The sequence below is a fragment of the Euprymna scolopes genome, chromosome 42 (assembly GCF_053919585.1).
Source record: "Euprymna scolopes isolate OS-2025 chromosome 42, ASM5391958v1, whole genome shotgun sequence".
NCBI classification, from domain to species: domain Eukaryota; kingdom Metazoa; phylum Mollusca; class Cephalopoda; order Sepiida; family Sepiolidae; genus Euprymna; species Euprymna scolopes.
Window position 1 is genome coordinate 17,084,004 of NC_136523.1, and position 12,967 is coordinate 17,096,970.

General features: G+C 36.8%; 1 protein-coding gene across 2 annotated transcripts in view; it reads right to left on the reverse strand.

Annotated features, from left to right (window-relative positions):
- Nucleotides 1-6,254, reverse strand: part of LOC145266942 (ribose-5-phosphate isomerase-like) — a 44,171-nt gene extending 37,917 nt beyond the window's left edge. Inside the window, exon 1 of one of the 2 annotated variants that reach the window (XM_080122759.1) lies at nt 5,874-6,254. In XM_080122759.1, coding sequence (XP_079978885.1) covers nt 5,874-6,089 — 216 coding nt within the window. In that variant the 5' untranslated portion in view covers nt 6,090-6,254. The remainder of the gene's footprint in view (nt 1-5,873) is intronic. The other variant, XM_080122758.1, reaches the window with a different exon arrangement.
- Between the last annotated feature and the right edge of the window lie 6,713 nt (nt 6,255-12,967).

Here is a 12,967-nt window from a genome sequence, read left to right on the forward strand (position 1 = left end):
AGCTTCCAAATTATACAGTCAAAATTACCTGAATATTATTGAATTATTAAAACAAAAAAACAAAAACAAAAAACATTAATAGTGTTTGCAGGTGAAAAATTGCGGCCATCTTGTTTAAATCGAAACGGAAAATTACCTCCCTTTTTTAATTCTCCTGTGTCTTACACAAGCAAATCCGATCGTTTTATTCAAATTCTATTTTCTTTTATGATTTTGTTAGGTTGTAAAATTTACACAGTTTAATGATTGATAATATTATAAACGGTGCTTCTACACTATCAAAACCAAATTTGGTAGTGTACTATTAGGACAAACTTTTGTAGTCGATAACTGGAGTTTTCAGATAAAAAACAATGGTTTCTACTGATTGTTTTTGTCAATTCTAATAAATTACAATGTTAGCTTCCAAATTATGCAGTCGAAAGTACCTGAATATCACTGAATTATTAAAAAAAAAAAAAATAAAATAAAGTTTAATCGTGTTAGCAGGTGAAAAATTGCAGCCATCTTGTTTTTATGAAATAAACCGAAATGAAAAATTACCTCCCTTTGGAACTCTCCTGTGTCTTACATGAGCAAATACGATCATTTTCTTCAAATTTTATTTTCTTTAATAAATAATTTTCTACCTTATCAATTTTCGTAATTTTTGGATATAATCATCTTAAAAATACGATGAATACGTAGATACCATCGTTTTCATGTGAAATTCAGAATTATGAGTTCCGAAATTTCGTTCTGATAGTGTAGAAGTGCCAAAATTTGTGTCAGTTTCCTGTTGCCAAAAAAGATTCTTTTAACCGTCTTTCTTTTATTTGATGCTGTTCAAAATAAAACCTGTTGCAGTTTCCACTAAAGGGAGCTGCTCACCAAAAAAGGATCCCAATTCAAAACGTAAAAACCACAGCTGACAAGTACTTCGACGTGAATAATTATCCCGTGGAACTCTGAATAGTACAATTCCCACCTGAATAATATTCACAACTTTCCCAGCTTCAAATTGATACAACACATGAATATAAAACTCAAACAGACTGACTCCTCCCTACAGCACTTTTAAGACACAAAAACAAACACAAATTAAGAACGAAAATGATGACCAGTGCTGCAAGCCTCAGTGTCTACAACTACGTCTGCTGGACGAATATAAATAAAGCGATTTTTTCAACAAGCAGTCGTGACTAGATCGCTGCATGATGAGATTGGGTCCGTCAGTAGCCCAAACCAACTCAGCAGCAGCAGTCATGTCCACACAGAATGGGTTAGACTACCTACCCGACAATGGCTGGACCCAGCAGTAGCAGCAGCCTTTTTCCGTTGACCAACTTGATAGCTGAATCCAGTAGCAGCAACTCGCCATCAACGCTCTCGATTCCCAGCAGTCCAGCTCCTCAAGCCAGCATGTGTTTCCTATAGCTATTAATTACGACCTTGTAGCCGTGCCAGTTCAAACACCAGCTGGATTCCAACCTTCAGCCTGGGACCTCCTACCACCATTCAGTTTCTTTACGAAAAATAAAACCTGGACGGATTTATATTCGTTCACGACGGTACTTACTGCATTTGTCATCTCTTCTTTGCCATGGTTGTTTTTCGGCTTTTCCTTGCCCGTGTTGTCTTTTAGTTGTAGAGTCGAATACCACAGACATTCGGCCCTGCAACAAACCTTCCACTGCTGGTAGTAATGTTAAATAAATATTTATTGATTTTAAAATGCCAGTAAAACTAAAATCAATAGATAATCCCTCCCCCTCACAAGCGTACTTTTATGTTCGAGAAAATATGTGCACACTACGCATGTATTTTGCGGCAATCAAAAAAATTAGCTTTATAGTTAAATATTTAAGGATTTATAAAGAATCGGAATCAGTACTTGTATCGGAATCTGAGAAAATTTTGGAATTGTCCTATCCTTAGAACTTAGTTTTAGCAAAAAAAAAAAAATTCTCTATGATGTATGTAACAAAGAGATCATATTCCAAAAATCACATAAATTGATCAAGTAGTTTTTGTTTTTTTTGGTACTTCTACAGTTTATCGTCGAAAATGGAGACGCCTGTCGTTAAAATCAGAGGGAGAAATCAGTATTTTAAACTATGACCAAAGTAGGAAATAACAAAAAAAAGTTGCAAAATTGTTTTATTAAAATTATATTTTCTTACACAGACTTTTCAATAAATGTTTTTACAATTATATTTTGATACATTTTTATACAACGTTCTGGTTTTCGAATGGCGCTCGCCTAGTTCAAATAATTATGACTATGTCATTTCCATTTTCTGTTTTTAATAATAAAAATATATATATACGTTTCATGAAAAACTTTTCGTTTTCATTAATTAAATCAAAGCATTTTCAATTAAACAATTATGGATATATGTTCTCTTTCACTTTCTTTATTTAATTTTTTCATAGTTCTTTCCGGAAGTTTAATTTAATTTTTTAAAATTTAATTTCTACTTCGGCCATAGTTTAAAATATTGATTTCTCCCTCTGATTCTAATGACAGGTGCCCGAAAAAATGGCGTCTCCATTTTCGACGATAAACTGTAGAAGTAGCTTTTTTTAAAAAACTAAAATCAAAATTTATTATACTACTGAACTGTATTAAACTCGGCTAATCCTCGGTTCCCAAAATCAACAAAGATTAGACCATTCCTGTAATGATCCGGTCCTTGTTGATTTTGAGGTGGGAGAAAAGTTCTGTGCAGTTCTAGGAGGTCCCGCCGCCCAGGCCTTGCCTTCTCTCTTAGAGAAGAGGTTAGTTTATCGCTGAAGAAGCGCCCTCGCCAAAGAATGCCGACTCCTTTGGAGGAGCCGACTTCTTAATCCTACTTTCCGATTCTGGTGTCTAAGTTCTTGCAGTGAGAGAGAACTAAATATCAACTGTATTGAACATAAGGTTGATTTTTTTTTTACCTCGATACTTCGATTTGAGTGGTCTCCCTCTTATTTCATCGGATTTTATCATGCCCACTCGTTTAGTCGTAGAATTTGATTTTCTTGAATTAAAAAAAAAAATAATAATAAATAAATAAAATAACTACATGATCGATTTGACGATTTACGTATTTTTTGGAATACGACATTTTCTTTACTTTTTGTAACGAGCACGTGTCGTACAGCATGCAGGTTTCTGTATTTTCTTTTAATTGTCGTCATAAGTGCTAATTTGGATAAGCACCAAAAAATACTTTAACACTTGGAATTAATCCAAAAATACTATTTAGATTAAAAAAAAAAAAAAAAGAAAGAAAGAAAAGGGGGGGGGAATAGCACGGAACCTTCACTGCACAAGTACCTCTTTTTAAACACGGTTTTGCAATTTCCAACACAGCAAATACTTTTTATTTTACGCATTCTTTGTCATTATTCAATGTCTGCCCTCTCCACTGCAACTTGAATGATCTCACAAAATATAAAACAAAGAAAAGAACTGCATAAAAAGTGGGAAACTGTTTTTATACGACCACATTTTTAAAAAACACGGCGAGGAAAGGATCCCATATACACCCACGTGGTTTATTTTGTATTCCGAATTTTTTTTTTTTGTTTCGTTTTGTTTTTGTTTGTTTTTTTAATGCGACATTTCAAACCTTGTTTTTAAGAAACGGATTTCCACGTGGTGAAAAACTAAAACGAAACCGATCTAACGACATTATATAAGAATATTCCGTATTGGATAGGGGTTTTCTTTATGTTTGATTTTAGTCTGACAGGCCCGCAGCAAGCGTCAGGGGGGGGGGACTCTGCTTGAAGAAATTAGTTTGTTAACAAAACAAAAAAAAAAAAAAGGTAAAACTATACAAACACCGTGACAGCGAATTAACCCTAACACTAACCCTAACCCCAACCCCAACCCCAACCCCAACCCTAACCCTAACCCTAAACCCTAACCCTAATCCTAACCCTAACGCTGTCACGGTGTTTGTATAATAATACCAAAAAAAAAAAAACCAAACCCGGTACTTGTGCACTTTTTCCACCGTGCTGAAATAATATTTTGAAATCCATTCTTAACATGGGGAGAGGGTGTTTTTTTGTAACTCTGTGCTTCCACTTAATTTAATACAAAAAAAGAAAGAAAAAGATATCGTGAAGCTTGAATTTAATCTGATTAAAAAAACTAGATCTACCAACCCGACGTTGTTCGGGACTTGTTATTTTGGCATTAGTGCAGTAGTGCACTAATAGTGCACTTATTGATCCGCGCTATTTTTTAAATAGTATTTTCAAGTTTAATTAAAGTTTTGCGATGTTTGCTTTCATTAAATTGTTAGGTGAAAGGCAGAATAGGTAAAGGAACACATCCTCCCGTCCCCATGTTAAGAATGGCTTTCAAAATAATAACGTAATTATTTCCGCACGGACTGCATGAGTACCGTTATTTGTTTATTTTTTTTCATGCAGTTATCTTTAATTTTTTACAAAATTAAGTATTTGCTGAAAATAGTGCTTCTACAGAATTTGAACGAAACGAAACCAGACTTTTATCAAATTAACCTAAAAGTTAGGTTATGGCTAAAATTAAAAATATAATTTGTAAAAATAGCACGAAGCACGGTTCATACTCTATAAGTACAAAGTCGAACGTAAACAAGTTTTTGATGAGCCGTTCCATTATAAGTTAACAAATTTACCGAATTTCCATTACTAACGATTACTATATTGTCCAATTTCTACTGTACACTCTTTAACCCTTATCCTCGAGTGGCCTCTTTGCCTTGATAAGTGGTGATGGAAAAAAAAAAGTGGCACATTTTGTAATTGTTAAAAAAATGTAAGTGCCCTATCCTTCATTTTTGCCCAATTCTCACGAGAGCAAAATTCGACAAGTTTGATTTTAATGTGACGGAAATCTAACTCCCGACAAGAGGGGAGGGGTACTCTGGAATTGTTAAAATTGTTAAAAAGTAGAATTAACTCAGTCTAGGAGAAAGTAATACTGTTATCTTGAACTTTTCTGCTTTAAGCTGCCATGAAAACATTGCCATCGTATTTTTATACCAATCTGGTCCCATAATTGACACTTATGCAGTTTAACATCCTTAAATAAATTATAAAATCCATTGTTAAAATGTAGAAAGGTGAGAGGGGCTTTAACTTCCCTTGCGCAGATGGAACTCTTAAAATTAAAAACATTATCTTTTGAGGATGTTAAACTGCAGGACTAGGAGTGCCTAATAATGACCGACCATAAGCAAACAATACTGTAATTAATTATTAATTCAACCAAATTGTTAACTAATTTGGTTTAAAGTTTAAACAATGTTTTTTCAATCACAGTCATATTAAAGCTGAAAAGTTCAAGATATCCACAAGTGTCGATCGAAAATGAAAGTAATAGTTACGATTATCATAAAAGCAGTTGATACATACAAAATCGAATTGAATTCAAATAGGAATTCATGAAGAATACATATATATTTTAAACTTTTGGTGTTTATTTTTTATTTATTTTTTAAATCTTCATGTGCGTATCAGTCATGGAACGAAGATGTCATGTTCCAAAAATCACGTAAATTGATCATGTAGTTTTGTTTATTTATATATAAAGAAAATCATTTTCAACCGATTCAAAGCGCTTATTAATGCAAAATCGGGAGGATTACAAGGCTGATCTATCTTGCAGGTTTGAATTATTGTGGACTTATCTTCCCCCCTTTTTATCCACGGTCCCTTTCTGCTTGATCATAAAATTTGATTTACCTACTTAGTTAAAAAACAAAACAAAAAAAAAAACAACACACACACACAAAAATAAAAACAAAAAACAAAACAACTACTTAATCAATTTACATAGTTTTTGGAATACGACATTCCGTGACGGGTTCGTACATCATAAAAATTTTTTTTTTTTTTTTTTTTACTACCTTAACGTGGTTATCAACAGCTTTGTAGGCAGCCGCCTTTTTACCAGCCTCGGCAGAAGACATGTTGGTTGTCCTGGCGCTGTACAAGTCGGAAATGCGGGATGTACAATACAAATGGCGGCGGACTGAAATTTGCGGACTCGTAATAACAAGCGAACGTTTCTTCAATGAATGAAGAATCCGTCGAGCGCTTGTTGTTATTAAAAGATTTCGCATCGGAGAAAGGAGAGAAGGAATAAAAGGGGAAAACTATGGAGCACGAGCACCGCCCCAAACGAACACGATTGGCTGAATCTGTCAACTTTGACCCAGCGGTCAACGTGGGGGTAGTAGAGAGCGGTAGTAGTTGTATTCTACCTCTGTGAAATTACACCTCCAGCCAAAGTGGGTGGGTGGGGAGGATGATAGTAGCAGTGAAAGATTGGCACTCTATGCAAGCACTTATTTCTAAAGAAATCACGCAGAGGGTCTAATCACAGCAGGTGCTACCTACTTACCAACATATACACGTACCGGCGCCGATCGGTGTGTGTAGGAGGGGGGGACTAATATGTTAAAGTCAAAGTATTCGATTTTGAAGAATTTTCAGCAGTTAAATTATGTTATTTATTTGTTTTCGTTTTGCGATACGTTTTGAACGAATTCGAATATTTATACGAAAGTGCATTTTTACCTAAATACGAGTTGGGAATAATTTTCCCTTTGACCAGTTTGGTACCCCCAAATGGGGAGCGGGAGCGGTATATGTTTTTTTTTTTTTTTTTTTTAAATACATATACCGGCGACCGCTCCCCCATGTGGAGGTACCAAACTGGTCAAAGAGAAAATTATTCCCAACTCGGATTTAGGTAAAAAAAAAAAAAAAACTCAACACAAATGGCGGACACGTTAAAAACACGAGGGGGTGGTCACTGCCCGATGTAGTTTTAACTGAATGAAAATATGAAAATGTGTCAAGATATGTACAAGCTTAGTGTTTTTTTTTTTTTTTTTTTTCAAACATATCTGATGAGGTGTGACTACGGAAATTTTTAAATAATATAAAATTTAAAATTGGTTAATGTCGAAACAATTGTAATATCCGAAAAAATACAAATATGAAGTTATTCTTTCGTGTTGTTTTTTGGTTTTGCCAGTATATTCTCCCCGCAACTTCTTTCCCATAACAAGGACGTAGCGAGCCTGTCTCTGCTCTATTGTTATTTTCGTGGCAAATGCTCGTCTGAGTTTTAATCTATGCCCCCCCCTCAGCCAAGCGTTCACAAAAAACAGTCGTCTACCTACAACCACTGCCAACAATTTTCCCCACTCTTTATCTCTACCTAAATCTGAACGCGAATTTCACGAACTAAGCTTCTTTCCTAGAACTCCCTGCTTGTGGAACTCTGTACGGCTGAGCTGACTACAACATGGTCGTCTTCAAGTCCAGTGTAAACAAGTTACTGTAAATCGACCCCTTAAATAATCAAATACTACTAAATTGCCACCACTACTGCTGATCCCTACATTGTTTTATACACTCATTAATCCTTATCCTCGAGTTACCTTTGGGTCTTGACAAGTGGTGTCTCCGGTTTCTAAAAAAAAAAAAGATTGGTACTCTTTTCTTCCAGAACTAGTAATTTTTTTTCTTCTTGTCACCTCGGATAATGTTTGGGTTAATGAACGCATTTTTTTTCTCCTTTTTTTACCGAAAAAAAAAAAAATTAAAAACGAGCGTATTTTTATTTGCAAACATAAATAAACAAACAAATAAATCTATATATCCATAAAAGTGAAATGGTCTGTGTGTGTGTACATTTCCCTACCAAAACTACTCTGTCAATGTTCAGTGTACAGACTGGAAATTTGACATAAGGGGTATTGAGATTTGGGAAAATCTTTTTAATCGGTTTTCGGCCAGAAATTTGGCTGTCAAGGGGCCAAAGTTCAACAATTTGACTTTTGAAAACTCTACCAAACTCCTCCACCAATTTTGGGTCTAAACACTTGAAAAATTTGTAGGTTACTTGGACATGGATCAACCATTTTGATTTGATTCGAGCCGAAAACAATAAATGTTAAGGGATCAAAATTGGGATATAAGTTTTAAAAAAAATGACCTCTGCAGTCTCTACCAAATTACTCAGTCAATTTCGAGTCTAAACATTTGAAATTTTACATAAAGTGTATTTTGGGTGAAAATTTGGCTGCCAAGAGGTCAAAGTTGAAAGAGTTGGTTTATGCAGACTCTACCAAACTCCTCCGCCAATTTTGTGTCTAAAAACTTGAAATTTGTAATATAGGTTACCCGGACATGAGTCAAAATTTTTAATATACATATATATACATATGCACATAAAGTTATGAACAGTACATAGGGTCCGAGCAAAGCTGGGCTGGACTACTTGTAAATAAATAAAAAAATTTTATTTATTTTATTTTATTTTGTTTTGTTTTTGCAAATAAAAATATGCCTCCTTCTTCATTGTTTTTTTTTTCCGTAATATTGAATTTTTATGTGTCATCTGCATTGTCAGTATAGACTTTAAGGCTAACTGGCAAATGGAAAAGGCAGTTCTTCAGAGCAGTGGTGGAGCCTGCCCTTGTGTATGGTGCTACAACCTGGACAAGCTTGTTTCCTTCAATAATTACAAGAAACCTTGAACCACTTATAACTATGGCTAAAGGTACATTACCTGAAAGTGCTTCTTTCAAACTCCTTGGCTTAACGTTCACAGGGAACATGAGTTGGAACAGATACATCGAGAACATTGCCAGGGCTGCTGCAAAGGTAGGCTCTCTCTACCATGCTAGAAAGTTACTTACACCTGAAAGTGTCCTATACCTCTACAAGACCACCATTCACCTATGCATGGAGTATTGTTGTCACATTTGGGCTGGTGCATCTGCTTCTAGTCTCTCACTCCTGGACAGGGTTCAAAAGAGAGTCGCCAACCTGATAGGTCCTGAACTGTCATCTAAGCTTCAACCTCTGTCCCATCGACGAAATGTTGCATCCATCTGCCTGTTTTACAAGTACTTTAATAGTGGATGCTCTAACGAACTACAACCATTTGTACCCCCTCGATGTAAATACCCCCAACAAACCAGAGAAGCAGCAAAGTCCCACCCCTACACAGTAGAAATCCCTAGATGTAAGAAAACCTTCTACTCTAATAGTTTCTTTCCCAGAATTGCTAGACTTTAGAATTCCCTTCCGGGTTCCTGCTTTTCCAACTGTACTGGCATGCAGAAGTTCAAGTGTAATGTGAACAGACATCTTGCTGCTCAACTCCCTACATTGTATCCCTGCAAGTCATGTCCCTGATAGTAGCCCCTTACATCAAAGTGGCACTGTGCCTTGTTTGGGGTGAAAATATAATAATAAAAAAATAAAAAACATTCACCAAAAGATTGGAAAGAAAGCTAGACGGCACATAAACCCATATGCTATGCTACGAACAGTGTTAAATATATCTTGGTAAGATCATCCCTTGAAGCAGTAACTTTATGGCAACCTATCTCAATGCTTCAGTCAGCTGAAACTCACACTGACAAGGTTGTTGGTGGTGCTCAATTTAAAAGAGCAAAATATTATTTCTTTGGAGTGGGTGGCTGCCTATAAAAACAGCAATAATTAAGGTTTCCTTTATTTTTTATGTTTCTGTGGACTTTAAATATCCGTTTCCTTTTATCAACATTTTTTTTTCTTTTTCCATTACAAGAAAAAACCCAAAATTCCAACTATTTTCTGAAGAATATATTTTTGTCTCTAATGAGCTGTTTAGTGGACTTCCATTATTCAATGAAGCATGTGTAAGACGTACTTCATAAAAAATAGGAATAAAATATTAGGAATGATAATTACATACATCTTCTGGTTTGTGGAATACAAATTCAGTATTGGCCTTGTGGAATCTATAAACACGAGTTGTATATGTGTGTGTGTGTATACAGAGAGAGGAATTGACTTGACAAAGAACAAAGAGAGGAGAGGAGGAGAATGGAGGAAGTAGAAAGAGAAAAAAATAGAGAAACAATAGAAGTTGTACGAGCCCTTCCTAGTCTCGCACAAAAACACATGTTCACATCTCAAGCCATTTTTCTTGTCATACACATACTCGCACACAAATATACGCGCGCACGTACACACACGTAGATATATTCACGTTCACGTACACTCACATTCACGTGCATACACACACATGCTAACGTACACACATGTAAGCACACATACGCACACATGTACGCACACATGGCAACGTCACTTACCTTTAAAGGAAATCCACACATGCACAGTCAGAACACTGACCCCGGTATAAAAGTCAACAACAAGATTCAACTTCCTTTTTTCTTCCCTTTTGCCTTGGTTCGTCAACCAGACAAGTTCGCGTCCACAGCTTGTGGCCTGAAGACACTTCCACGTGGACGACTGCTACCATGCATGCGCAGCTTTGCTGAGACCAACACTCTCTCTCCCTTTCCCTTTCTACATGCGGAACTGCCATTTCTCTTTCCCCTACTTCATTCCTTTTTTTTCCTGCGCGTAGCTGTCAATGACTGAACTGAACACGTGTTTCCTCTAAACCATTTATTTTCAACCGAAAATAAATGACATGTTTATTTTATTCAGCAATTGAATTTCTTTCCTTCCTTTCATTCATTTCATTATTTTCTTTTTGTAGCGAGTTAGGATTATTATATCCTGGTCCGCAACAAAAGATGGTGACCCGACGTGAGAGGAACACGCATTTCCTTCTATACCACAAGCCCCCACGACACATTGGGACCCAAACGCGAGATGAACACGCATTTCCTTCTATACCACCAGTCGCGCTACAAATTGGTGACACCCGAACATGAGATGAACACGCATTTCCTTCTATACCACCAGTCCACAACAAACTGGCGACTGACTGACGTGAAACGAACATGCATGGTGACCCTACCTTTTTTAAATGAATTGTTTTGAGCGAGACGCGCGTTTTATTTGATAAACAAAAAAAACGAACTTTTCAACAAAGAAAAACAACAAGTGAACTACTACCGACAAGAATCTCAACAAGCAACAATGGCATTGAACCTTATTTTTCCTCTTCGCGCTAAAGGACCTCATTTTTCCAGAACTCTTTTCCATTTCAGACAACCGGCACATCACCCCATTATTTGACTAAACACAAGCAATGTTGGGTATACAGACGGCGAGGAAAAATAGAAATTCTCCAGCAGCGGACGAACTACAATGATGAAACCCCTCGTCAGACTCGGCAGAAAAATAAACACGGAGCTGTCGACTTCATACTAAATATAAAGAAAAATTTGAACTCGACAAACATTTTTCACGGTTTCCTGACATTACCCTGCAACAAAGGCGAGGAGCAAAATCACATAGGCCTATACACATTCTCTCCCGCACAGCAGACGCAACAACAAAGAAACAATTACAGGACATCCCTATCAACACATAGGAAGAAGTTGAATCAACAATACGAGTTGAGATGCACCACGCACACTGATAAACTCACAACTGGAAGTTTCGTTGACAGCCGGCAACTGGACACCACCGTTCAACACGAACGAATGTGCAACAAGCGCCCGTACAAGCAATGCATACACACTACTGCAGAACCACTTGCAAAGACACACACCACATCAAGACGAACAAAAATTTTCCTTCCAAACGAACAATTCACTTCACTGTCCAAGCAACTCGTTGCACATGTCAGCACAAAAAAAAACAAACAAACAAATGTCAGCCTAACAAAAGAGTAAACGCCTTTTCCACGCGTAATAAATACTTTTTTTTACAACACACTCCGTTTTTGACGTTTTTTTAAACAACCACACCAACAGCAAAAAAAACAGGACAAAAAGTCAATTGCCCAAAACATTACTTAAAAAAAAAAAAAATATACACTGCATATTTTTTTTCCTGGGAAGGGGAGTATTGTACGAGCCCTTTCTAGTCTCACACAAAAACACGTCTTCATATCTCCAGCCATTTTTCTTGTCATACACATACGCGCACACAAATATAGGCACACATGTACACACATGTAGATATATTCACATTCATGTACATACACACGCTAACGTACACACATGTACGCACACAATACGTTCACATGGGCAACGTCACTTCCCTTTAAAGGAAATCCACACATGTGCAAAAGACCACCCGAAACAACTATAAAAGCAAGAGACCTGAGCTGTTTCCTCCTAAGCGGTTGACGGACCAACTGCTCCCCTTCGGGGCGCGCGCTACACGTCCCCTGCTACTATGTGTGGGGCAAGAGCCAACAGACAGTATGTACACCTTACATGTTTTCTATCTCCATGGCCAGGATTGATTTTCTCTGTCTCTCTCTCTCTCTCTCTCTCTCTCTCTCCCTACAACAATAGACTTTCCCTCTCACCAGTTAACAGCGAGAGACACACGCCAAACTAAACACATGCTGGACCCTTTTCTTTTATTTGTTTCTTCATGAAATAAATTCTAGTTCGTTTATTTCAATAAACGCGTTGTTCGTTCCTTTCTCAATTCAATTCATTTTTCCTATTTTGTACGACTGGGGGGATATGTATAATGTATATCCACCAGCTCACTACGATAACGTAATTCCCCATTGAGGAGTATTAGAACTACGCTGAGGTAGCTTGTATTCCCGGGTGACGCCAGATAACCCAAGGATTTAGGATAGAGAAGATAAATATACATATTTTATTTTATGTCAAAATAGAAATTGTTTGAAAACCAGAGAAATATATTTTTTATGGCTAAAACTCAACAACAGGAAATGCGAGGATGTTAGACGGACATATTGGACTGGCTGAGTGATGGTTGGTGACCTCGAGGTTATGTGATTTTTAGTCTTGAATGGGGTCTCAGATCGTTGGGGCTTAGCGTGATTTGATTGGCTGGGGAGACTTCCACCACATCGGGTCGATGCGCTCTAAAATTAAACAGATTGCTCGTTGAATTCGGGGAGAACAGGTCATATAAACCTGCCGTTCCCTGGACAGAGGACCCCTCCCCACTTCATCCATCCGTCGGTCGCTGTCTATAAAGAGAGTTGAGACTTTGAAAAGAACTTACAAAATCTGAATGAGAA